The sequence below is a fragment of the Brachionichthys hirsutus genome, chromosome 7, assembly GCF_040956055.1.
Source record: "Brachionichthys hirsutus isolate HB-005 chromosome 7, CSIRO-AGI_Bhir_v1, whole genome shotgun sequence".
In the NCBI taxonomy this organism is placed as follows: domain Eukaryota; kingdom Metazoa; phylum Chordata; class Actinopteri; order Lophiiformes; family Brachionichthyidae; genus Brachionichthys; species Brachionichthys hirsutus.
In genome coordinates, this window is record NC_090903.1 from 4,341,895 (window position 1) to 4,368,689 (window position 26,795).

At 51.2% G+C, this 26,795-nt stretch overlaps 1 protein-coding gene across 1 annotated transcript; it reads right to left on the reverse strand.

The window, feature by feature from the left end:
- Window positions 1-4,196: 4,196 nt before the first annotated feature.
- On the reverse strand, window positions 4,197-25,709 carry ptk7b (protein tyrosine kinase 7b). Its single transcript, XM_068741571.1, is given in 25 exon segments — window positions 4,197-4,479; window positions 5,478-5,656; window positions 5,756-5,907; window positions 6,634-6,714; window positions 6,895-7,127; window positions 7,212-7,373; window positions 8,474-8,674; window positions 9,258-9,385; window positions 9,924-10,024; window positions 10,026-10,072; window positions 10,430-10,579; window positions 10,793-10,912; window positions 11,335-11,403; window positions 11,406-11,469; window positions 12,287-12,423; window positions 12,517-12,783; window positions 15,073-15,167; window positions 15,169-15,201; window positions 16,647-16,794; window positions 17,478-17,662; window positions 17,778-17,880; window positions 22,048-22,344; window positions 22,640-22,703; window positions 25,466-25,560; window positions 25,679-25,709. Coding segments are annotated over 25 exon segments (3,303 nt in total). The 3' UTR covers window positions 4,197-4,318.
- Window positions 25,710-26,795: the final 1,086 nt, after the last annotated feature.

The following is a 26,795-nucleotide window of genomic DNA, read 5'->3' on the forward strand; positions in this document are numbered from 1 at the left end:
CAAGCCGGTGCAGTCGACGGTCCGGAGACTCCGGGAAGCGACCGAACAAACTTCTGAACGTGCCGCTGCCCCCCCCCCGCGAGAACCTTCAACCCGGGCCCGGTTTGGTTCGCCCTCCTCCGCCTCTATTTCCAAAACTCCGAGCGCTTTCTCAAAAAGGAGAACGCGAAGAGCGCTGGCGGTGTCACTCCGCCGCGTCACGTAGTCCGCCGTGCGAACCGGAAACAACGCACATTTCCACCTATCGGTGCTCGAGAATTCCTTTTTTTCTGCATTATTGACGCAGTAATTATTATTTCACGGTTTACGGTCTTACATGAACATTTGAATTTAAAGCAGCTTTTCCAGCAGCGGAGTGATATCCCAGCAGAGGAACTACTTCCCTCCTTATAAAGAGATACAATGCTTCCTTATTTGGTGTTGTCGCTCCTTATTTGGTGAGTCACAGCGTCGCATGGCGATTGGCTGCGGATGATCTGAGTCGCGCCGTCATTGGTCGACGAGACGAGGCTTCATTGTAATAAATGCCAAAATGGTTGCGCCAGCGCTGACGTGACGTCACTGTAGAGCAACACAGGCGGCGAAATAACGAAGCCTCCAACTTTTTATTCCCCACAGATCGTGCCGTCAGGCCAGAAACCACGTTTTCCCACGGCTTTTATGCCAAATTATGTCTTTAAATATTTGTGATATGATGAATGATGAATATATTTAGTAGATAGAATGCTAGAGTACAAGTACAGTCAAACATCCTGTCTAAGAGGAGCATTTCAAAAAAGCCCTTGCGGTCTTGTTTCCGTTGAAAGTTGAATCCGTTGAATCATCGATATTTAACAATACCAATAAAATTCATATTAAATTACTCTATTGATGCAAAATAATAATAAAACTAAAATTAATTACTCCACAGATGCAAAGTAACAATACATTAAAAAGACACATAGTATGTACAACGTAGGTGGACAAAAAAGGGTGGGTGGGGGATTGATCCGGAGAGAGTCATGATGACTATATGAAAGGTGAATTTTTAGGGCCGTTTTGAAGGCCAAATATATGAAGTGCTTGATATAGTTTCATAAAAGGAATTAACGTTTTGAAGAAGAAGAATAAAGAATTTTAGCAAAAACAATATAACTTTTTTTCTGAGTATGCGATTATTACACAAAATACATTTTCGGAATGGTCTCGACGAGGGCTACGCGTCTGTGGGGGCACACAGAGACACACAGAAGACACACAGGAAGGCGGCCATATTGGATTGAAACTTAAAAACTTACTTTTCCCAGCAAGTAACTAGTAATAAGTAATATATTACTGATCTCGAGTAACTTGCCCAACACTGGTTGTCAGCTTAGACTTGGTTTCGAGATGAGACGGATGTTTTGGGTTGCGGTTCTGAGCAGGCCACAGGCCACGAAAGTTACTCGAGAGTTACTGTGGACCCTGTGGTATGTCCGACAGGAAGAAGAATGAAGCTGATGCTGAGAAGAAAGCCCCCCTCCTACAGCAAAGCATCCTGGTGACTCTCTGCTTCCTCAGACACTGGAAACATGAATTGTGTGTGTGTGTGTGCGTGGGGGGGGGGGGGGGTTCAAATGGATTCCATCCTTGCCTGATCCGAATCCGGTACAAAATCTTTGGTGGAATATGAGCAAGTTGCAAGCATGAGAAATTACACATGAACATTTCAGAATCGAGACCTCCGGAGTCTGAATATGCACACGCGTAGCAGGTCCGTAGCAGGTCATAGCAAAAACTACCCCTAAATGTGACTGAGATTCTGTTCATTATGGGGTTAAACTATTTTGAAACTGCAGAAGAGTCAAACTTGCATTTTGTGTTATACAGTATTCAGGAATTACATTTGACGTAACCGTCATGGAGGATTTCAGCTTCTGTAATTTGATTGCTGCTGAGGTCACAGATGCAGAAAAGGCTTTAAAGAGACATTATGAAAAACGAATTTCCCATGTTTCTACACTATAAACATCAAGTGAACCCTGCATAGTTTGTGTAGTCCTGTCATCACCTACGGATATGCATCTGAAATCTCGCCCCCCTGTGATGTCACAGAGGGGCACGTGCACAAGATATTCATGCACATTCATTTTGTGCACGCAGTTGCGCGTGTGCATGCAATTAACTTAGTTTCATCTTCAAAGGCTTTTCCGACAGAGCTGTTTGAGACAGAAAAAGAGGGACGCTGTCCTGCAGCATCCATTTGCTATTTTGACAAAAACCTTTACAGAGATTTCATACAAGTGTCTGGGAACTGCGTTTACTTCGTGGAGAAAGAGAATAATACGTGATATTTTAATAACAGGAAAACTTCATTGCTGCTCTGGAGGTACACAAACTCACATGGGGACACTCCAAATTAACTGAACCACTCATAGTGCCACGTCTCCCTCTAGTGGTTAGAGTCCATTTGGATGGGACAGCAATTTTACAATCCACTAAAAATGAATGGAATACACTTTCTACAAGTTTTTTCTTTTTTTTTCTTACAAGAGAACACACATGAAAGCGTACTGGGGCCATACCTGGCTTTAGATCCGATCTTTTAATTACAGGGATCAGTAACTGACAGTCAGAAAATCAACTTGTCTCGGCCTGCTTGCGTTGGGTAATCCTCCACCCCTAACGTGGCGCCAGTGAGAGCAGGAACAGTCACAACAACGCTTCCATTTGACGGAAAGAAGTTCAAATTCCCACCAACGGTTTGAAAACCTGACAGCATTCAATGAAATGTGTTTCACCACGACTCAGATAATAAAACGGTCCCCGTTTGGGACTGAAATATTAAACACAACCGAGTAGCTTTTCAGTCCCAAAAGAGAAAGGAAATGGAGAGACACAAAAGCAGAATATGGTGACCATCGGTGATGCGGTTCTTATTAAAGAGGCGCATTAATACTGACAACGGGCTGGGAAAACACGGCGAACCTTTATTGACAGCAACGTGAATACTTTTGTATAATATATCTGATTATTGTCAACATTTGCTGGGGCAGATTTAAAAAAAAGGATATACAGGCGTGATCATCTAGCATTCATAGAAAACAAAACAGTACACAAAACAAGGTATAAAAACACGTTTATAAACAAAGGCCATTGCATTTGATTAGATACATTAAAAAATAAAGAGGAAACAGACGAGAAAAATCCTTCATTTACCAGGCACTTTAAAACGAGTACTGCTGACCAGACGTCACTCCTCTCGCCTCCTTTGTGTTAGCATTTTCAGCTAATTAGCACACTGAGCTCGACCATGAGAATGAATATATCAGTACCTTCCTATTACAAGCACAGTTTAAAAAATAAAAATAAAAAAAAGACAGGACCTTCATCATAAATAAACAGGCACCTGCACGTCCTACTACACACCATGATAAAGAGGGAATATAGTAAGTCACATTAGTGCACGGCTTCTACATTATGTACACGTTGTGTGGCGTGATGGGGCACAACCCCCCCCCCGAACCCAGAGAGGAACGATAGGCTGCGTCCCTGTAACAGACGACATGATGACAATGTGAATGTCGTACGACGGGTATCCCCCCCCCCCCACTGGTATTATCCAAGAAGCACCTTAAAGTTAATACAAGAGAACACACATGAAAGCGTACTGGGGGCCATACCCTGACCCAAAGTCTTCTGTAATCCATGGCTAGAAACTTGATCTTTTCATGTTCCTGAATTGTCATAATACAGATCTCCCCCCCCCCCCCCCCCACAAGTCTCAATGTTGCAAATCACAAGCAGTGAAGACGGCAAACCCACTTGCTCTTTGAACATGCAGGGGAACACACCCTTTGTAGGATTGTGGTTCTCGGTATAGCGACCAGGTCAGCGCCCCCGCCCCCCCCCCCCCCCCCCGGTGAAATCTCGGCATCTAACATCCACACGGAACAGACGGAGGTCCGGATGAGTGTGAGCGGAGGGGGAGAGGGCACTGAGGTCGTGTAGCTCCAAACAAACTCGCTGCTTCTGGGACAGGACTGCTGTAGAAGGGCAGGCGGAGCCACAGCAGAACCACAGAGCGGCTGATTGGTAGGTGGGGGGGGGGGGGGTCGACGGTTAAGACAAACGGAAGTTATCCACACAAATTTGGGTGTTACCACCGATAAAGTAAAAAAAAAAAAAAGAGGTTCTATCCAAACGCAGACGGTCTGAAACACATATTAAAATGAAACACATATTAAAATGTTCCTCCCTGAAATGAGCGAGACTTATAATCCAGCATTCCCGTCTTTTCTTGGTGGGGGGGGGGGGGCGCTGGTGAGAAGCCCCCTCTGGCGCAGGGCCAGCGGTCGCCTCACACTTTGCTGTCAGACGGAACATCCCCCAGGGCGTGAGCGAGGTCAGGGAAGGAGGGGCGCTCTTTGAGGCTCAGTGCCCAGCATCGAGCCATAAGCTTGTAGATTTTGGAGGGGCATCCATCTGGAACCGGCAGCTTCAGCTTCCCCGTCTTCAGGCCTAGTGAGGGGGGGGGGAGGGGGGGGGGGGCACAGATCCAACAGAGGGCAAGTTCAACTAAACCACATGGATGTTTGACTGCAGCACTTTCTGGACTGAATCACGCTGCGCCTCTGATTTATGTTAAAAACACGGCAGGTGCACCGCGCCCCCACCGCGCCCCACCACGCCCCATCGAGCCCCCACGCGCCCCATCGAGCCCCCACGCGCCCCGTCGAGCCCCACCGCGCCCCGTCGAGCCCCACCGCGCCCCGTCAAGCCCCACCGCGCCCCCACGCGCCCCGTCGAGCCCCCACGCGCCCCGTCGAGCCCCCACCGCGCCCCGTCGAGCCCCACCGCGCCCCGTCGAGCCCCACCGCGCCCCGTCGAGCCCCCACCGCGCCCCGTCGAGCCCCACCGCGCCCCGTCGAGCCCCACCGCGCCCCATCGAGCCCCACCACGCCCCGTCGAGCCCCACCGCGCCCCGTCGAGCCCCACCGCGCCCCGTCGAGCCCCACCGCGCCCCGTCGAGCCCCACCGCGCCCCGTCGAGCCCCCACCCGCCCCATCGAGCCCCACCACGCCCCACCGCGCCCCGTCGAGCCCCACCGCGCCCCGTCGAGCCCCACCGCGCCCCATCGAGCCCCACCGCGCCCCATCGAGCCCCACCGCGCCCCGTCGAGCCCCACCGCGCCCCGTCGAGCCCCCACCCGCCCCATCGAGCCCCACCACGCCCCACCGCGCCCCGTCGAGCCCCACCGCGCCCCGTCGAGCCCCACCGCGCCCCATCGAGCCCCACCGCGCCCCATCGAGCCCCACCGTGCACCCACGCGCCCCATCGAGCCCCCACCGTGCACCCACGCGCCCCATCGAGCCCCCACCGTGCCCCACCGTGCACCCACGCGCCCCATCGAGCCCCCACGCGCCCCATCGAGCCCCACCGCGCCCCATTGAGCCCCCACCGTGCACCCACGCGCCCCATCGAGCCGCCGTCTCAACGGCGCCGACGCCCACACTGACCTTCCAGCGTCTCGTCGTCGCTCAGCTTGGCGTACGGCAGCTCCCCGTGGCTGAACACCTCCCACATCAGCACTCCGAAGGCCCACACGTCCGATTTGGTGGAGAAGTCGTCTTCAAACACAGACTCGGACGGCAGCCAGCGCAGCGGGATCCAGGCCTGCCTGTAGTGGTAGTACTCGCTTCGCACGCCCCGAGAGATGGTGAGGAGAACAAGCAGGTCAGACAGAAGGTCAGAGCCGACGGTCGTTACCGAGGACGAGGCGCCGTTCCGTACGGACCTGTTGTAGACGTCCTTGCTGAGGCTGAGAGACGACACTTTCACGCGCCTCTGACTGTTGATCAGACAGTTCCGGGCGGCGAGGTCTTTGTGAACGAAGCGGTGATTGGACAGGTGCTCCATCCCATGAGCCACCTGGGCGCAGATGGATACCTGGAAAACGAAACGGAGAACTCAATGTGGATCACACAGCGACGAAGGTTTGCTCTGGTTGAATCAGTTCCAGTTAGGCCTGCAAAATCCTGGGGATTTTCACAAACGGAAACTTTCCATTGGAATGAATGGGAATAAACGGGAACAAACAGTGTTAGGGTTTGCTCCTCATAAGGAACTTAAATATAGTTGGGGAAAGATTTGGCATAATCTTATCTAAAACAAACAGATGCTGTTCCTCCATCACGTGCACGTAGCCCACTGCTTACTGCATGGCTATTGAGGCCACGCCCCCTACATGCACAGACGATTTCTAGAAACTGGAACACACTTTTAAGCCCAAAGCACCAGACTATTGAAGCCACACATTAAGTTTTGATGATATTATGGGCCAATATATTTATTTAATGTTTAAATTGCAAATATCAAATGTATTCATCTGGTAGAGAGCTAGCTGATAAGTTAGATGTTAAATTAGCCATAGCTAGCATCAACTTATATATAAAGTTGCTAGCTACCTCAAATGTGATGCTGTTTTCTGCCTCCTGCCAGATGTTGTGAAGATCAGTCCAGTTGTTTAGCTAGCCTCACTATTTATATACATGTTCATGCCTTTACATTAGTATCTTACACGCCTGAGACTCAACATCCTTGCTGTAAATTCAGGCCCGAGCGCTTCTCATCCATCTCTAATAATCTCTATAGTAGATGTGCAGGAACACTTACTTTGGTCTTGGTGCTGATAGGCTGAGATTTGACCTTCTCATCTTTGCATTTGGAAATTCTGAGGAATTGCTTTAGGTCTCCCTGAAAAAAAGGAAAGGGGGGGGGAGGGGGGGGATTCACATAAGGCAAAAACATACACATGGTATTTCTTCAGCGCCCCATACACTTCCTTAAAAGGTCACAATGCTCTAGGACAGGGGCGGGTCTCGGGTCAAACTCCAGCGAACCCCCCCCCTGAGTGTTTGCTCGTGGGACTCGTACCAGGTCATAGTAGTCTAGGATCATGTAGTGCGGATCCGCCTCCCTGCACAGGCCCAGCAAGCGGACGACGTTGGGATGGCCGAGCTTCGCGAACATTTCAGCTTCGCGGCGGAAGTCGAGTTGGAGCTGCTCGTCTCTGGTCTGAAGGCTCTTCACCAACACCACCGTCTCCTCCTCGCCCTCCTCGATGCCCTTTGCTTTGCACAGCAGCACCTCGCCGAACTCCCCTTTGCCTGCGCAAGCATTCACACGCCACAGAAGAAGCGTCAGAACAGGAAGGTGCAGACATCAGACATTATCCCTCACGGCGAGACTACCTAACGTCGTGATGGTTTGCAGGTCCGCTCGAGGAAAATGGAGCTTGTCGTTGCCGACGTGGCTGTGGCGTTTCTCGGTCGTTGCCGTGGTGCCCATGTTGGTGAGAGCCACTTCTTCCTGGATCTCTGTGGTGATGTGGCCGTTGTGTTGAACGGCCCCTCCTGGCAAACGCAACACGCAGGGTCAAAGGTCAGAGCCGGGACTCATCTCAACAGGTAAAAAAGAGTCGACTCAATCCATCAGTGTTATGAACAAATGAAAACAGGGATGAGTGAATATTATGCAGCCATTCCCACTATCATCATCTACATTGTTTATTTTTACAGTTAGTTTGATTTACTTGCTGAACAGCACAAATACTAACTTTAGGAGCTGGAATTAAATTTCAGCGATAAACGTTTTTCTTTAGTATGAAATAACTGTTTCACTGTTAGAGTTGAGTTGCAAGAGTCGGTGCACGAACACTTCTAAAGCCTGTTCACACCTTAACGAGTTTCTACTATCTATTATGTCCAAGACAACTAGTTTGCAAAGCTTAAGTTTATCTCGGCTGAACAAGTGAGAAACTTCTGGGTTTGTGTTTTGAGTCTTATATTTTTTCTTAGAAGTTCCCTGGTGATATAAAAAATAAAAATACAAACGTGCTCCCAAACGGCGGCTCGGTGGCGCAGTGGTAAGCACTGTTGCCTCACAGCGAGATGGTCGCAGGTTCGTCTCCGACTTGTGGCCATTCTGTGAGGAGTTTGCATGTTCTCCCCGTGTCTGCGTGGGTTCTCTCCGGGTTCTCCGGCTTCCTCCCACCACCAAAAACATGCAGCCTAGGCTGATTGGTGATGCTAAATTGCCCGTAGGTGTGAGTGTGTGTGTGGCTGGTTGTACGTCTCTGTGTTGCCCTGCGATGAACTGGCGGCTTGTCCAGGGTGTCCCCTGCCTCTCGCCCATTGACTGCTGGGATTGGCTCCAGCTTGGCCCGCGACCCGATAACGGAATTAGCGGTTAGAAAATGAGAAAAAAATGAAACGTGCTCCCGAACATCTGCTGCTCAGGTTGAATATGAGGAGAGTCATGTGACCCGGGACACAGTTATCATACAGCTGAAGGAATGTGGCCACGTTCAGTATGGACCCCCCCCTTGGGTCCTGACAATTTGTCTATATGGTGGTGCTGGGACGCAGTTACTTTATTGGCATCAAATTGTAATGCAATAACCCAGGATTACAGCAAGATGGCAGCAAATATCCCGCTGCTCCGTCTCCCCTACCATTGAGACGCTCCATCTCCGGCTCGTCTCCGTCCGGTCCTTTCTCCTGTCTTTTGGCGTTGCGTCTCCTCTTGCAGTAGAACATGAGTCCGAGCACGATGATGATGTAAGCGACAGCCGCTCCCACCGACAGCCCGATGGTTTGGATCATCTTGTAAGGAGCCTTGTCTTCATCTTGATCAAACGTGTGCACTGGCTTTTCTGTTGGGCACAGACAATATCATAGTGTGTGTGTGCGTGTGTGTGTGTGTGTGTGTGTGTCAGCAGGGTTTGCTGTTTCAGCATTACTTTAAGCACACAGGGGAACAACATTTCAACTTCGGTTGCGTAACAAAGACAGGACGAGTCCATTCCGTGTTAGAAACCTGCCGCACAAATCCTCTGACTTGCGTGTGGATCTGATCAAAGCTACTAGCACTGGATGCTAACACTGCTAAATGACAAAGACATTGATAAACAAGCACCGATCCCGGTGAGGCATGGCACATATCGACCTTTAATTGGACCGTTGTGCTGCCTAAGAGGAAGAACAGCTGCTATTGGACGCTGGTGAAAGCGTGTGAATGTAATCTCAGCTCCAGCCAGCAGACGAGGATCCTCACAGTGTTTATTAGATCGAGCAGCAGCCCAGGCCCGTCGCCTCGGTGACAGCCGCGGTAATTAACGCGTCTGGAATGACGACAGGCGCAGGCTGAAGGTTTGACGGAATGCCTTCATCCTTGCCTTGGAAGCCCCGCGTGCGCCCCCGTGTGCTGCACCTGATGAGAACGCGGGTTCGACTCACCCACGACATACAGCCGGGCGACACGGTCTTTGATGCTGCAGCTGTTACCGGCCACACACGTGTATCTCCCGGTGTCGTCCGTGGTGACGTCTTTAATCACCAAGGAGCCATTGGGCATCTTCTGGATCCTGGAAGAAAGAGGGGACGGAGAGAGAGTGAGGCCCACGTCCGGAATTCACACGAGAAGGATCGACAGGCCAGAGGCGAGCTTTAAAGTCACCACATTCATCAGCTCATGGACGTCACCTGGCGATTGGCGGGGGTGTAAGGTGATCAATAGCAAAACCAAAAACCCAAAACGGTGTTGTTCCCGTCACACCGTTTTTTATTTGCAAGATAAAGGTCAAAGCTGCAGAGCCCAGCGGGCTCAGAACCCTCCTAGCTGTATCGGTGCTGATAACGGAGGACTAATAATACAACAGTGTGTGTGTGTGTGTGTGCGCGCGTGTCGTGTGTGTGTGTGTGTGGGCGGCATGAAGTTAGATAATGAAAAAACTATTGCGCAAACTAAGCATTTATGACCAACAAATTCGAGCTCCGGCAGAACGGTTCCACGCCGCATGAAAATAAATCCGCTTCCATCAGAGGCCCGTTTGCTTGGCTACACTTTGGTAGCTTTAATGCTACGCTGGTAGCGTAGCGTTAAAGGCACAGCGCCTCCTTTACCTGCTGTTCTTGCTGATGTCCAGCGTCTTGTCCTTGACCATCCAGTGAATGTGCGGCTCGGGGTCGCCCGTGACCTGGCAGTGCAGGACGGCGGTGTGGCCCTTGGTACACGGTTGTGTTCTCAGGCTCCACCTTGAAGCGGATGTACACTGTGCGTGCGACAAACGGGATGTTACACGGAGACACGGGCGAGCGCTCGTTCATCGACGCACGCCACGGCTGGGCTGCAACGCTTCCCCCCCGGTTCACGTCCTCCCAGTTAGACTCAAACCCAACTGCTATTCATTACTGCGCTATAAAACGACCACCAAGCACACAACAAACGCCGCCATCTCTGCCACTCGATGAGAAGCATAAATGACCGTCTATTCATAAACCGCCCTCAGACGCACCGAGACCGCAGAGCACTCTGGAAGAGGTACTAATGACTAATCTGGTAGCAGGCAGCCCCCACTCCCCCCCCTTTTATAGCTCCCTGCCTCCGGGATGATGAGAGAGCAGCTCACCGGCCACCGTGAGGGCCACCAGGGCCCTGATCTCCCCCTGGAGGCCGTTGGAAGCGATGCAGGAGTAGTTGCCGGCATCGCTGCGAGTCACTTTGTTGAAGTGGAGCTGGCCGTTCCTCTGCGCCACGTGAGGAGGCAGCTCTCCTCCGTCTGAGGGGGGGGGGGGGGACAGAGAGGCTCTGGGATTAGAGCTGCGACTGGTGTTCAGGGAATTCAACCAACATCATGTAAACACAGATGAAGGGGGGGGGGGATTCATGATGAACGATCGTCACAGATTGTGTTTCATTCGTCATCGTCGGCATGAAATGAATGACGGCCGCCCCCGCCGCGTTCTGAGGAGAAGCGGATTGGCGTGCACACCTGCTTTGGTCCAGCGGATGGCGGGGCTCTCTCGGCCTTTAGCGGAGCACTGGATGGTGATCTCATTATCCAGCTCCAGGCACTGAGCAGGCTGGGGGGTCGGGGTGAACTTCAACTTCTCTGAAACGCGGCGAAAAAAAACAAAACATCAGGCCAAACCAGGGGACGCATGTTAAAGAGTCTGCAGAATAAATCGCAGCGATCATGTTCAGATCCGGGGAAACGCGGCTGCACGTAAACCCAGAGCGGCGCTGCATCAGAGACACAACAGCACGACGGCAGGTCATTCATCACAGCGATCCTACAGCGCTGACAGGAACGCATCATGGAGACACAACATAGACGTTCTCTATCCATTTTAGGAGACGCACATCAACACGCTCGTGCCCCACAGGCAGGATCCCATTTGTTTCACATTTCCTGTCATCGCCGTGCCGCTCGTTTTGCCCCCGGGGTCGATTTCACTTGTTCTAGATCATCCTTCAGCCACGGCGTGGAATAACCCAAGTCCCGGTTGAGTGCGCGGTTCCCTCGCGGCTTACCGAGCACCTCGACTCTAGCCTGCGCAGACAGTCGGCCGCCAACCGTTTTGGCCTCGCAGCCGTACACCTGCCGTCGTACACCTCCACGCTGTTGATCCTGAGGGTGCCGTTACGGTACAGCTTGAAACGAGAGTCCTAGAAGAAAGAAGAAGAAGAGATTCAAGTCAAGCCTCACAGGATGTGTCCCACCATTGTGTGTCCACTCCGTTCACACAAAGCATCGATTCGGTAACCTAGCTGCCCCTGCCCAGACCACGAGGGGAGCACCCCCCCCCCCCCCCCCCGATCACGTCTTTGTACATTCTGCATGGTAGCAGCTGTGAGGTTCAGTGAATGCACCAACAGTCCTGCTTAGAACACGTCAGTGAGACAGATAGAACGTCGTATACAGGGGAACCTCGGTTCTCTCGAACGACTCGGTTTTAGACCAAATAAATGCAGTTTAAAGTGCCTCGGAAGTCGAACACACGAGGAGCTGAGGCGAACCGAAGGCACGCGAACGAAGGCGGAGTCTATCCGAGTAGGTTCAGTCAGATTTATTCTATCGAGCTCTCAGTCATGGATCTAAACAAAGGCAGCAGTGAGACGCCCGGCAAAGGAAAGAGGAAAGCAGCGAGAACAACTGTTGAATTGAAGAAATCTAAAAAACATTTAAAAAATGGCGTCCGTGTCTGGGACATTGCGACGCAGTAAGGTATGAGAAATAAACTATTTTGACTTTCCTTAAGAAAACTGAGCTAAAGAGAAAGAGAAGGAAACCCCCCCCCGGAAGGACAGTTACCCAGTCATTTAACGGAGGAAGACTCCCCCCTTTCAAAGGCATAACTCTCCTTCCCTTCCCTCCCGACACCGCAGCCAAAACGGTACGTAAATGATAGTTAAATATTCACACCACTGGAGGCATCTAAATGGACATTTATCTGGTGCGTAGGGACGTAAGGTAGTAACTGACCTCTGGTTTGACGGCGAGGTTGTTGCGGAACCAGGTGACCTCGGGTTCAGGGTTGGCCTGAGCCTGACAGTGAAGGTAGCCTGGTTTACCCTCCTCCAGCTGGCTGTACTCGGGCCTCTTCACCCACGCCGGCGCCGCCTGTGGACGACGAATTAGCATCACGTAGCGTCATCGCCGGCTATACGCCCGTCCCATGCATTCAAAGCAGACGGCGTCCTCGAGCCACTCACTCGCCACGGTGAAGGTGACCTCCTGTGTCCTGCGTCCCGCCTTGTTTAGCGCCACGCAAGTGTAGACGCCTGAATCCCCCTCCTCCGTGGGGCTGAAGACCAGATCCAGGCCGTCCTGGTACACCCTGCCCTCTGCGGGCACCCGTTGACCCCGTCTCTCCCACCAGACCTCGGGCTCGGGTCTGCCACGCGGGGGGCGGCAGGCCACCCTCTGCAAGGTGTCCGCTGTGAAGACCTTTGACATCTTGGGCACCATGTCCTCTATTTCTGTAGCGCAGGACAGAGAATCGTCAGTGTGGTTTAGCGATGGACGCCATTAATACCCTAGCGGTCGACAAAGCTGGTCACGCAAGGCAAGAGCACGCGATCCTCAGCAGATGAGCCGATAGAGCAGCAAAACGAAAGGGGCGGAGTTACGATGGCGTGGCTGTTTAAACTTGTCCCCTAAATACTGAATTCTATTGCGACACAATCTCCCGTTATGCCTACGGGGATTACCAGCAGATTAAGTGAATTAAAGGATTTAAATGGAGCTGCAGTTCACTGGGTTAAAACCGCAGAAACAGCTGAACCTTTATAATCCCAAAGCCTGGGGGGGGGGGGGGGGGGGTAAAGGGGGGGTCGTTGGGAAGGCAAGACGTACCTGAGACCCTGAAATGCAGCAACATTCCAGCCTTAATCCCACTGAAACTGTCCGACTTGTGTACACTTGTATTTCAGAATTCCGTCTGATGTGTAAATTGAGAAGATCCTCCATCTTTTTTATTTTATTTTACTTTAAGATGAAGCAGCTAGTTTATTTAGTTATTCATGCCTAGACAGGAAACAAGCTTTTGCTTGTTTGTGAAACAAAATCATTTCTCTGCATGGACTAATCTAATCTCTCTAATCTGCGATAGTTCCCAGATTATGTGATCAATTCAACAGCTCAGTGAGTTTTCTCCTGTTAGATGAAAACCCCCCCCGGGGGGGGGACAGATCTGAGACGCCAAACATTTCACTAGCTCGTAGCGCTCCCGCTAACCCACCGACTCGCGCGTTAATCCGGGGCTGTGAATTACAACACACAGACACGCATCATTTTCCAGCCTCTCTTTATCATCGTTATTGTATTTCTCAGGCCGACTGGAGTTTGGCGGCTGCAGAGGTAGCCTCGATGAACTTCTTTTTAAACTTGCTTTTAGCTTTTAGCTTTGAAATAGACACCCTCTCTGCACAGAAACAAACACACATTCATAGGATTACACATCTAGGTATTATAATTAGCTCTTTTGGGTGCTGGATTATGGCCATGCACGTCTTGCGAGACAGTGCCAATGATTCATCTCAGATTCAGCACGGTCTGCTTTGTCCTCCAGTACGTTCATTTACTGGTGCATTCCTTGCGTACGAGGCTATCGCTGGTCTGGTTCCATCCTGATCTACATCAGCTAGAACAGCGCGTGGAGTCAGTCTCCCCGCTCTCCCTTAAATCCGTATCAAATTCAGAAATCGGGCTTTTATTAAGGCCTGCTGCTCCGGCTGTTTGGAATCGTCTTCAGAGAGCTGCCGTCCCCAGATGCTTTGATCTGGACTCTAAGTGACATGAATAGCGACACATCTGGCTCCCTGCAGCCCCCGACCGACCCCGACCCACGTCCAGCGTCCTGCTGCTTTAGTACATCCTGTAAACTGTATTTGTGTGCCTGCTTGTTGTTGTAGCCGTGCACATCCACACTGCTGCCTGTCCTTACTGGAACTTCCTTGTGAAAGAGATTTTAAAATGCCAATCAGACCTTTCCCCAGCTAAATAAATAAAACCATCCATCACAGCAGAGAAGCCCGTCCCCGTTTCATACCAGCCAGCCGACGTATGCCGACCGTTGCAGCTTGTTCCTGCGTCTAGATTTGATCTCTGGATAAGATACATCATAGAATATGCCTTCTCCGTGAGTTCTAAAAAAAAAACATGGAATCACAGGTAAGATAATCCAAAACACAAGTTGTGTTTTTTCAAGGATTCAAGGATTCTGCTGTGATGTTTCCCTGTACAATGAAATTCTTGCGTTGCTGCCCAGGAATGGATGATAATAATAAATAATAATAATAATAATAATAATAGCGTTGACTTTATAGAATATCCTCTTAATGGAGAGCGTCAACAGAGCAGACACACAGAGATACACGTGGAACAAAGTCAGCATATATATATATAAAACACACACAAACATAAACCTCCCATTAAACAGAATGAGGAAGTTCTCTCTTTTTTTAGCATTTGTCCAGCTGCCCTTTGGAAAAGAGCTTGTTGAATGAAACAACCTGGACTGTCGGAGGAAATCTGGAAGGGAAGCGGGAAAATGCTCTGGTGGCGTGTGGAGTGGATGCAGCTGGGCCGGATGACAGCACAGGAATGTGATCATCAATGGCTTTAAGGGAACGAGCCAAAGGAAGGGGGGGGCAGGATAAGTACGCAATCCAAATGCCCCTTCTCACTCTCAAATTACAACATCACAGGTGTTGGTCTGTCAGCAGCACAACTGCAAATGTGTGTGTGTGTGTGGTGCACGTGCGTACCTGCTATGAGAAGGGAGGCCTCCAACGTAACTTGGGACCCTCGGAGGCCACGGCCGACACACCGGTAGGCCCCCGTGTTCCTGGGCTTGACCTGGGATCAGCAGCGTGCCGTTGGGCAGCAGGAGGAGACTGTGGAGGAGATTCAGAGAGTTCAGCCTTCCAGCTCTGTTCACCCCCCCCCCCCCCCCCCCACCCACCCACACCCACCCACACACACACACACACACGGCTGACGGAGAATCAGTTGCAGGCGAAGGACGGGAGGAAAGCAATTAAAGGCTGACCTTAAGCCAGCCTCGGGGGTGAACGATAAGGGGCTGCTCAGCCCACACTGGAAGCAGCTCCCCAGTGAAAGCAGCTCATCCTGGTCATGTGACTCAGGCAGCCTGCAGCTCGCCGCGGGACAGGTGGATGTGGAAGGAGGGAGGGGGCTGCTGCATCTATTTAAGATGATGTGGAACTCCTGAATGATTTTCGTTCAGGTCGATCTGGCTCCGCACCGCATTCCCTCCAGAGGGCTGATTATTCAGTTCCATCTTCTCTCCTTCCACGTTCAATAGCAGGGGGGGGGCATTTACTTGTTTTTCCACCGGAGAAGGCTGCGGGACATTACTCCTCTCTCAACACGCGGCATAGAACTACCGCAGAACTCGACTAAGACAATCATCCTCATAGTTACACAAGATCCCATTTGTGTACGACTAACAGCACACTTTTACCTCCAGAGTTGGTTTGACCCGGGGGGGGGGGGGCAGAATTCTTCCGTCTCTCAAAGCAGCCTCGAGCTCACACTGGGAGGTGTGGGTTGTTTTCCCTTCGTATCAAGTTTATGAAAAAACAATCTGAAGCATTCACACGTAATCTAGATGGAATTATCTAAACAATAAAGATAATAATCCCACAGGGCAGCAGCAGCAGAACAGCCCCCCCCCCCTTACCCCCCCAAGTCAATAAATACATAAAACAGGAAACACACAGGCTGCCTTGGATAATGTGTGTGTTTTACAGTAATCCCTCCGTAATCCCAGCGCTGAGTCACGACTGGCGAGGCCATCAAACCCGCCTCTGACAAGCTTATTACGGAGCCGACTCAGAGACTCAGAGTTTATACAGGAGTCACTCCGCCCACTGAACACGACCGTCACCTCACGCTGAGGTCCAGGTGCTCCGTGCTCACCAGAGCCGGAGGGGCCGGAATCCCGAGTGCACAACTGGCACAAGAGAAAGGTGGGTACCATCGAATAGAGTCGATGCTGCGAAGCTTCGTTCAGTGCTTCAAACCCAAAGAGCTGCATGCGGGCGGAGCATGGCAGGCTGCATGCGGGCGGTGCATGGCAGGCTGCATGCGGGCGGAGCATGGCAGGCTGCATGCGGGCGGAGCATGGCAGGATGCATGCGGGCGGAGCATGGCAGGATGCATGCGGGCGGTGCATGGCAGGCTGCAGGAGGACACGAGGACACGGCGCTCGCAGCCTCAGAGCGTTTCACCTCACAAGATGCAAGCAGCGTGAATGAAGCGGGGTTCAGGATGTGGATCGGAAACCGGCGAGGGGAGGATCTCGCCTCCAACGTACCGGGACTTGTTTGCCAGCTGCTCTTTCTCGTGGTACCACTCCAGCGTGGGCGGCGGCACGGCGGTGAACTGGCAGTGGAGCGCGGCCTCCTCGTTCCTCATCACCACCAGGTCCTCTGGAGCGACGACCGGCCGAGGGAAACTCTTATCTGTTGGCGAGGTGAATAAACATCAGCAGATATCGGGGACAGATTCGGGAACATTGTTTAAGTCCAAATACCAAGATGAAGAGCTGTTGGGCTCAACAACAAAGTGTGGAACGTGAAACTATCCCCAATCAAGGTTTAAGTGTGTGAATGTTTGGCACGGTAGCGGCATCAACATGTGGGCCGCCGGTCGGCGTGCAGGTTGGGCCCACCCAGGAAGTCTGCGGGAAGGCCTCATCTTAACGGGCTGTGACCGAGCGTCTAAATCTGTCAGCCTGCCTTTAATGCGAGGCTCTGTGGAAGGGCGGGGGGGGGGGGGGGGCGGCACAGTAACTGGAGACGCCATAATTGCCCATTGTTGGCTCAGCCAGGTGCTAGCCTAGCGTGCTGCAGGTGGCTAATGCGAGTGGAACGGAGCATCAAGTTTCTCTAACACACACACACACACACACACACACACACACACACACACGCACACACACACGCACACACACACCAGTGCTGTTGTTTCTGTCTGGGTAGGTGGAGGAGGAAGCTACCAACACGCTCTGATGTAATGCCATTAGGAACACCATCTGCAGCTCTTCCTCCTCCTCCTCTTCGCAGAAACGTCTGGCAGTAAAAGCTGAAAATCTATTTTCATCCAATGGTGTACGAAGACGGTTTCCCACCACGGCCACACGCACCTACGATGTCGAGCGTGAAGTTGCTGCTGCTGCAGACGTGTCCGGCGGCGTTCCTGGCGCAGCAGTAGTACAGGCCGCCGTCCTCCGGACTGGCGCTCTGAAAGGAGAGCGTCCGGTCTTTGTTGTTTATCTGATGGCTCTTCTCGGTCAGCTTCACGCCGTCCTTAAACCACTGGCACGTCGGTCTGGGAGGATGGACGACATGAAGGTGAGGGGGGGGGGGGGGCACCAGAATAGAGTAGAGTCAACATGACCCTTAACCCTTAACCCCAAAGTCAAAGTGAAGGGAGCTGCACCGACCGTGGGTGTCCATCGATCTGACAGCGCAGTGTGACCGGAGCAGAGCTCTCGATCTCCCCCTCGGAGGCGGGCTCCTTCAGAGTGACGCCGCCACTTTCCAACCCTGGGGAGAAGAAAACAGAGACTGTAAGTGGGATACGGGGGGGGGAGGGGGGGTCGAGTTCAGGGGTGGGCCACTGTCCTCTGGCCGAGCGGGAAGCACGGCGATGCTAATGGGACGAGGACATCCCCGGGACAGAGGCAGCAGCATGGCGAGCCCAACCCGCTGACACCTGCGTGCCGCGCCTTCACGGACATTTGACGCGCTGCTCATTGGCTCGTCCCGTTCAAAGGACGGCTGCGCTGTCGTGCTTTGAAGATGTTTTCGTTTCTTCCAATGTGATCGTTTATTTTATTGCACCACGCGACGACACGGCATCCCTCTCACCCCTAATAACCTGATCAATGGCGTCAGAGCGACCCTGAAATCGATCCCCGGCCTTCCCTTCACGGAGCGACGGGAAATACGGGGATTTGGTTTTTACCATCCAGGGAAACGCTCCCGAGAAAAGGGGCGTGATCTATCAGATTATTTTAGTTGAGATAAATAAATTAAATAGGTTTAGGTTGCACATAATCTGCCAGGCGGGTATGTTCTATTATTACTTGGGTAAATATGCATGGCGTGAGCCCCCACCCGAGTAAGGAGGGATGCATCAACGCAGCGAGGTCAAAGTCGGCGCCACCTTCACAATGAGCTTGCAGGAAACCGGCCGCAGTCTGCGGATCACGGATAACAAGGTGCCCCCCTCTTGCTTACATCCTCACCTGTGGCTGGCAGTGCTCATTAGTTTCCTCCCAACATGGATGGCCTTTATTTTAGTGTGTGTGTGTGTGTGTGTGTGTCTGCACATCAGACTAAAGTGGAACAAATGCGTACGCATGTATGAATATGAAAAGATGTGTGTACATGAACTGAAACGTGTCTGACAGTTCTGCAGAGGGTAGTAACAGGTTGCATGTCTGAGTGGAGGCAAAGAGGACCTGGGGCCAGACCCCCCCCAGACAGCCCTGTTATTAGTGCGCTGGAAGCCGAGCATCAGGAGGGGAAACGGTGAGTCAAAGAGCAGGAGGGTTACAAGGTGAAAAAAAACGTGAGGAGCCGAAGCATGACTGAAATTTGCACTTTGCCTCGACCTGCCTGGAGAAGCAGGTGGGCGTCAAACTGCCAACCCGAGGAGATTCCGCTGGATTGATAACGGTCATGTCCTCTGCCGTCTATCACTGGTTAGGAAACAAAGAGATCTCAACCACTCTCTGTCTCCGACGCATGAAGTCTTTCCCATTCCAGCAGCTTCACTCCAATAAGAGGAAACGCAATGAGGGCAGAAAACAGACGGCCTGCATTCAATAGGAAGGTGAAATCACTGCAGATGACACCATGCTTTACCTCTCAAAGAAACCTCACAATAACCAGTGTCTATCTGGGTCTCGACTACGCCCGGCCCATGTGGTGCCCCAGAATCTGACAAAAACAATCACCGGGATCATTTCAGCCTTCACAGTTCAGGTTTCTCCAGCTGTCCACTCGTCAAACAGAAGGCCCCCCCCCCCCCTCCTTTCAAACAAACCGGTGGGACGCATTTCCCCGTTGTCGCTCAGAATGCATGACTAAGTGCTGGAGCAAGGCTGGCAGCTCGCGCCGTAATTAGCTACGTATAATCATTACGCGGAGAGAAGAACAGGAAGCTCCATCAACATGGATGAGAGCAGATGCTTGGACAATTCATCCCTCCCGGTGCCCAAAGGCAGCTGTGCCCTCAGTGAGCTGGTTTCCTACCATGGTGAAGGCCTGTAGCAGAGGGGGGGGTCGGGTTTGGCAGCGCTGCTGGGCACGTGATTTGACGGACAGCAACTTATGGATATAGGAATAACTTTAACATTCCGCAGAGCAGCGTCATATAATATAGACTTTGTTTAAAATAAGTAAAGACACGCAGTCATGGGAAAAGTGTGACAGATGCCGTTTTAGACGAGGCGTCAGATTTTATCAGCTGTGGCTGACAGAGGTCAAAAGGTCAGGATGCAAACTACGGCAACTCAGAGAGGCCGCTGAAAAAAAGGGAAGGGAGGGGGGGGGGCGTCACAAGTCACACTGCAGGGGAGAGGCTGATGGATGGAGTCTGAGGAGCTGAATTTTGTCAGCTCACAAGACAGCAATGAATAGAGTTACGAGTGCATAGCCTTGGGGTCCACCAAGTTTGCTTTAAAAGGACACTGAATGGCTTTAGGTCATGAGAGCTGAATGTGTGATTCCAGTGAGGAACACGCCATGATGGACAGTACAGAACCTTCATCACCAGATTGAGTATTGATGAGAATGAGACCTACAGATTGGACAACCTTAAAAAAAGCGCCCCCCCCGTCACGTCTGCTGCACAAACGCAGGTTAAGGGGGCTCCTTCACGCGGCGGCTGGACCAAGCTGCCGTTTGTGTACCGCTGTGTCTGTGTTTGCGTCCTTGTGCCTCTACGGTATGTCCTCCTTCCCATGAGGCAACAATCCCGCAACCCCAAAAACACCGTCTGCATCTTGTTACGGACCATGGGTGGGACAAAAAGAAGGGGGGGGGGGGGGGGGGCAAAACGTCTATTAATGAAAACAGAAGGGGGAAATTACTCTGAATAACCCAAAACCGGCAGCAGTTGCCCACCCACCATTGTGAGCGAGACAGCAGCCCCCCCCCCCTCACTGCAGAGGGCGGGAGGAGCGGGGGGATTTACTCCAAGACAGTACATGTACAGTACACATGGCTACTCCCTCCCCCCCCCCAGTTACACTAGAATGCACGCGAACTAGCACACATGAGCGAACACACAGGCAGGATTAATGCCAGAGGGGGCTTCCCGGTAAAGCCGGCTGCCACTCCATCATCTGTGCAATGCATGTTGGGGAAACACGGGAACATGAGTCACAACACAGTCTGACCCCCCCCCCCAGGGACACCACTGAAGGACAGGGAGACGCAACGCTGATTTATTTGTGTCGTGATGTATTCTGCATTATGTGACGGACAGCTTCCCCACTTCTCTTAACAGAACTACAGACAATTCAAAATAAATGAAAAATACACCCATCCTATGCCATATTTTAATGTGTTTCATACAAAATTGATTTAATCAGATCTGGAATTCTGACCAAGATTCAAGTCCGCAGTTCTTCTCGCTGATCACTCCGCCTTCCTTTCGATAGAACGCCGCGTCTCTTCCAACGTGAGGGAATATTTATTAGCTGGCAGATCATACGGTTTTATTCTTGTTTGTTCGTGACGGCAGCGCTCAGAAACCGACGCTTTCACGTCCAACTCGTTTCTCCTAGGTCGTGGGAGCACGCCCTCACGCCGGCTCACGCTGGATTGTGACACATGGAAGCCGTTTCCCATCGCATCAGACGCGCTTCGGAAAACTGACGTGCTCGGCTTCCGGTCTCCCCGGCTGAAACGTTTAGAGACGGCCGCTTGGCGTCGCAAAGCTGCAAAATATCCACACGGAGTCTCTGCTCTGTGCCCCCCCCCCCCATCTGGTCTCGCACGGAGGTTTGCATACTCATCTGCTCTCGTAATCAAGCTTTGAACAATTTAAACCGCCATAATGAAAAAGCTCCAGGCCCGAATGCAGCTCGAGAGGACAATATATTCCAGATGGAGCCATTTTCCAGCTTCGCCTTTTGTTGTCAGACACAAAAGGCGTTTTCAGTTACTTCCCACAACACGTGAAACCCGGTCGGTATTTATCGCCGGCAGGCCTGCGCAGACGGTCCACGTCCCCCTTCGACTTAGGACGTCCCCATTTAGGTTCGGTTATGGCTTCAAACAAACCATCAATGGGAGCGATGAAGCTCAGGAAACGACAGCCCGACACGAGAGAGGAAGGCCGCATTCAGCGGATCCGACGTAATGACAGAGCTCGGATGCGGATTACACTGCGTCCTAATTTACAGACAAAAGTCTTCCGACAAAAAGAGACAGAAAAAACAGAATCACTAATGCGAGCAGCGAGAAGTCTTGCTCGGCGGCGGCACGCATATCCTGTTACCTCAGCGGGGAACGGCGAGGGGCGCCACAAAGAACAAGGCAACGCGCTGGAAACATTCCTCGCGCTCCCCGCTCGTCTTACACCCGGGACTCTTGTTCTGCTTTTTTGGGGAAGCTAGATGCCCCCCCCCCTCGGCTGGTAATTGTCACTCTGTCCGGGGCGGAGGGTGAGAACGGCCCCCGAAATCAGACACTCACACTTGATATTGAAGGAGGCGTTGGTGGAGTGGAGCGCCTCTCCCGTGGCCGCCCGTTTGGCGACGCACTCGAAGTTCCCCGCGTCCAGCTGCCGATCCACGGCGGTGAACTTCAGGTTGCTGCCCTCCTGGAAGCGCCTCTCGTCGTTCTCCAGGCTCTGGCCATCGTGGAGCCAGCTGTAGCCGATGTCGGCCGGGTCGGCCACCTCGCAGCGGAGCATGGCGCTGCGGCCGTGCAAAGCATCCTGGGACTTGGGCTCCTTGGTGAAATAGATGGAAGCGGCCTGGATGGCCAGAACTGGAAGAGGAGAGGAGAGAGAGAGAGGAGGGGGAAGTGAATTACAGGAGGGTTAGAACGGAGCTGCTGGGAATATTTTATTGCTTTTTCCGTTCATTAAGTGCGCGCCATGGCGACCACTTAGCCCCGTGGAGGAATGAGACGTTTAGACAACACGGAGAACAGACGTTCCCCCGTAACGAAGCCGCGACAGGCCTCAGTCACAGGGACACGCCCCTCAAACCACACGTGATTGGTTTATTTCCCCTCATGATGCCGTGTGCGAGAGGCTTTTTTTTTATACTTTTACACAAACCGGCAGAGAAAATGACAAGAGTGTGACCGAACCACGACTGAACAGCCACGATGACGTGCTGCAGCTGAGAGCGAAGCGTTCACGGCACACGAGAAATTAAACATTTGGGATGACAAACAAAGAGGAAATTATAACCCTCCCTTATCTTTTCCTGTTTTTAAATACCGGTCGTAAAGCAATCATTCATTGAGCGCAGACCTCCTCCAAGCAGCTCGTTCCCCTCCTAACTGGGTTCACATCTGGGTCATCATCAAAAGGTTCTAGATTGTTCAAAACCAAATAAAGAAAGATTCCAAGAACAGTCACGGAACAAAATCAAAAATACTTTTCAAAATAAACACAAGTAATATAATAGTACTGTTCAGAAAGGAGTGGGAAGAAGTAAAAAAAAACGTAAAAAAGATTATGCAAACATAATACCTCCTGCAATTCTGTACCAAAACGCAACTCCAGGCAACATTTTGAAGCAATAATATACAAAACACATTAAGATTCTGTGCTCATCACATTATTACTATAATTAGTTAACAATTCTGTGTTGTATTTATTATTTATATTATGTACAGTATTTATATATATATATTCAATCGTTTTTATCTCCTCACACGTTATTCCACAGTCTTACACCAAAATAAGAAATGCTAAATATTTTCGCATTTGTTTTAATTTGTCGCATTTTAAAGTTATATCGGCCCCTCATTCGGTACCCCCCCCCCCCCCCATCTCTATTTTGGAATAATTTTTGAACGTTCGGTGCCAACATTTATACACCAACCATGAAATAAAAATATACAACTCAGATTAACTTTTAACTGATTTTTGGGTTTTCAATGTTAACATTTTTATATTTATTTCCAGACCTCATTCTGGATCAGAGCCAGAAGACATTTTTCATAGCAGTTCATATCGGACCCCTTTATGACTGGGTGAACTGAATGCATATTTTACAAGACTTGACTTTTTTGAAAAAGCCTCCACTACAAGTAAATGGGAAAATCCAGACTTTTTTGGTATCCCTCCCCACAGGTATCTGGATCACTCTCAAAATGTATTGGGATCTAAATTAAACCAAGACACATCTTCAGATATTTTTCTAATCTTCATCAAGATAGTTTTTATGTAATCCCGCCAACACAACCTCCTAACCATGTTGCTATAGAAACAGAGCCAACATCAACTCTCGTTTGCGAATCCGTTTAGTCACATCTCATGACTCATGAAAAGGAAGCCTTCCATACATGCCCAGAAAGCATGGGATCATGGGAGATGATGTCTTTATTGTGAACCAAAGGGATGAAAGACTAATCAATAACCATCTCCATAGTAAGTCATGTCCTGGGTGATACTATGTTATCACACCTGATGTCAAGGTCTGCTTTCACAAGAAACATCCCACAGCTGGAGTCGATGAAGCGTGCGTTCTGTGTGTGTGTGTGTGGGGGGGTGTGCGTGTGCGTGTCTGCACGGGACCAAAGCCAAATAAAAACGTGGATCTTTCATTAATTTCAAATCAAGGAGGCTGTTGATGACGAGCCAAGGTCAATTCCTCCCCATTCCTTCATCAGACTCACCTCTGTCTGGGCTGCAGGTGGCTGGAGTCAACAGAGAGGCAGGAAGGGAGGGGCGGTTGATCAAACACGACGGAGACAAGCCGACCGTGCAGAGGGGGGGGGGGGGGCAGGCAAGAACAAACAAGGCAGCATGAAATTCCCCTTACCCTAAATCTTAAAGATGGGAGCAACAATCAGAAGCAGACAACCAGAAAGCTGAAGAAGAGATGTCTGTTAACTCAACACCTCCCACACTGAAAACGCTCGGCTGAACGCACCCTCCTCTCCCAGCATGCATAGCGAGAACAATGAGACGCAAAAACCTTTCTAGAGGAACTTCTCCCAACAGAAAGGCTCAACCCTAAACCTGGAGGGGATCAGGAGGCTCTCCTAAACCGAAGCTCGGCTCGGTTCACACAAAGTTCCGTCAAGTTTTTCTCCTTTTCATGTCCAAGTAAAAAAAAACCAAAAAACAGCAGTGAGTATTTTACAGACGTACTCCATGACTCGCCCTACTATGCCCCGGGTTGGCTTGGCGCGGTGAAGGGCAAGGTCCTCGTCACGCCATCCCAAGAGTCTCCTGGATCGAGGTGTCGCCATAGTAGCATTCTTAAATATCAGTGACCTTCCAGATAAGAATCTGAAAATCTGTTTCCCTTCAGAGAACAATATCCTTCCTACAAACACACAGCACTGATCATGTGATGGTTTGTGAAGGCGCTTGGACCTAAAGAGTTTTTGGTGGACATATTTTACCACCACAAGCATTTTCTTTATTGTAAGAGAAACAGTTTCATAAATCCTTTAGTTTTAGATTCTAAAACACGCTCTGGAATGACGGCGTTGAATTTATTTGTGTGCTTGCAATGACAAATAAAAAGCTCTCTTTCTTTCCTTCACTAGATTTAGAGCACCAAGCTTCGCTCCAGCTCCTCTTCTGATCTCAGGCGACTCTCCCGGAGACTAGAAATGCGTTCCATCTGTGTAAATCCAGGATAAAAAGACAGCAGTCATCCCAACATCCCCTTCAAACAATCGATCAGCTAATGATCAGAGACAGGCCCGCTGCATTGAAGCCCAGCAAAGGCACGCCATCGGAGGCTTCAATGGGAGACGCGAAGTGTGAGGCTGTGTGTGTTTACATAGCAAAGAACCTCTTGAACAAAGCCCAGCGGGCACGCCAAACACACAAATGAAATGTTTTCACATACCGCGGGATGACAGACACGACGGAGAGAGAGAGAGGGCGGCTAGAGCGAAGCGGCGTCCGTCACACCTGAGGAAAGCTGCCACGTTTACTGTACCCTTCAAGCAGGGAAGGCACCGCGACCTGCACCTCAAACGCGAAGCAGGTCTGCCGCTCTCGCACTCCTGAGGTGCACGAAGACGACGCGGCCGCAGCCCCAAAACTCATCCGTCCAGCCGGATCGATGCAGTCGGTCCGCTCATCCGTCGAGGGGCCGTCGATTGCACCGCGGTTCCAGCCCACCAGTGTTGACTTTGGTTTTTGCTGTGGCCATTCGATGACATGACGGATTTAAAAATGATTCCAGACTACAATGTACTACTACACCCCCCCCCCCCCCGGTACACACACTGCAGCATTTAACTGCAGAGTTAGACAAAATGCACTCACATTAATGTAGTTTTTTTTAACTCATTGTATGCCATTGACTAATTGACTATTGTCTAAAGATGTTTTTTTTTTTAATAATGCAAACGTTCACTGCCATCCCTGACATTGAAATCTGTCTCTCCTCAACGGGCAAGAACTCCGGAAAGAAAAAAAATGGGAGCAACACACTTTCTTTTCCTGATGAAAGAAGAGACTCTAATCTTTCATTTGGTACGTTCGCCGTTTGCATAGCCATAGCAGAGAATACTCTGTGGGCAAATTGAGCAAAAACTGGGGCACTCGGCGTATAGCCGAGGTGAAAATGGCTGGCACTCGAAGAGTTAAAAGGGAAAGGACAAACTTCCCCTGTTCTTAGTGAAACCGGCGCAGTGTAAACAGAGCCAGAGCCACACCGGGATAAAGAGAATGCTTTTAGCTTGGCTATGCAGAGTGACCTTTGAGATAAGCTAATGCTCCCAAAGAGAGTGGATGAAAGGGAGAGTTCTAGACCGGAGACCCCACTATGGGAAGGCTCCCCGACGCAAAGGGAGAGTTCTAGACCGGCGACCCCACTATGGGAAGGTTCCCCGATGCAAAGGGAGAGTTCTAGACCGGTGACCCCACTATGGGAAGGCTCCCCGATGCAAAGGGAGAGTTCTAGACCGGAGACCCCACTATGGGAAGGCTCCCCGATGCAAAGGGAGAGTTCCAGACCGGCGACCCCACTATGGGAAGGCTCCCCGATGCAACGGGAGAGTTCCAGACCGGCGACCCCACTATGGGAAGGCTCCCCGATGCAAAGGGAGAGTTCTAGACCGGCGACCCCACTATGGGAAGGCTCCCCGATGCAAAGGGAGAGTTCTAGACCGGCGACCCCACTATGGGAAGGCTCCCCGATGCAAAGGGAGAGTTCTAGACCGGCGACCCCACTATGGGAAGGCTCCCCGATGCAAAGGGAGAGTTCTAGACCGGCGACCCCACTATGGGAAGG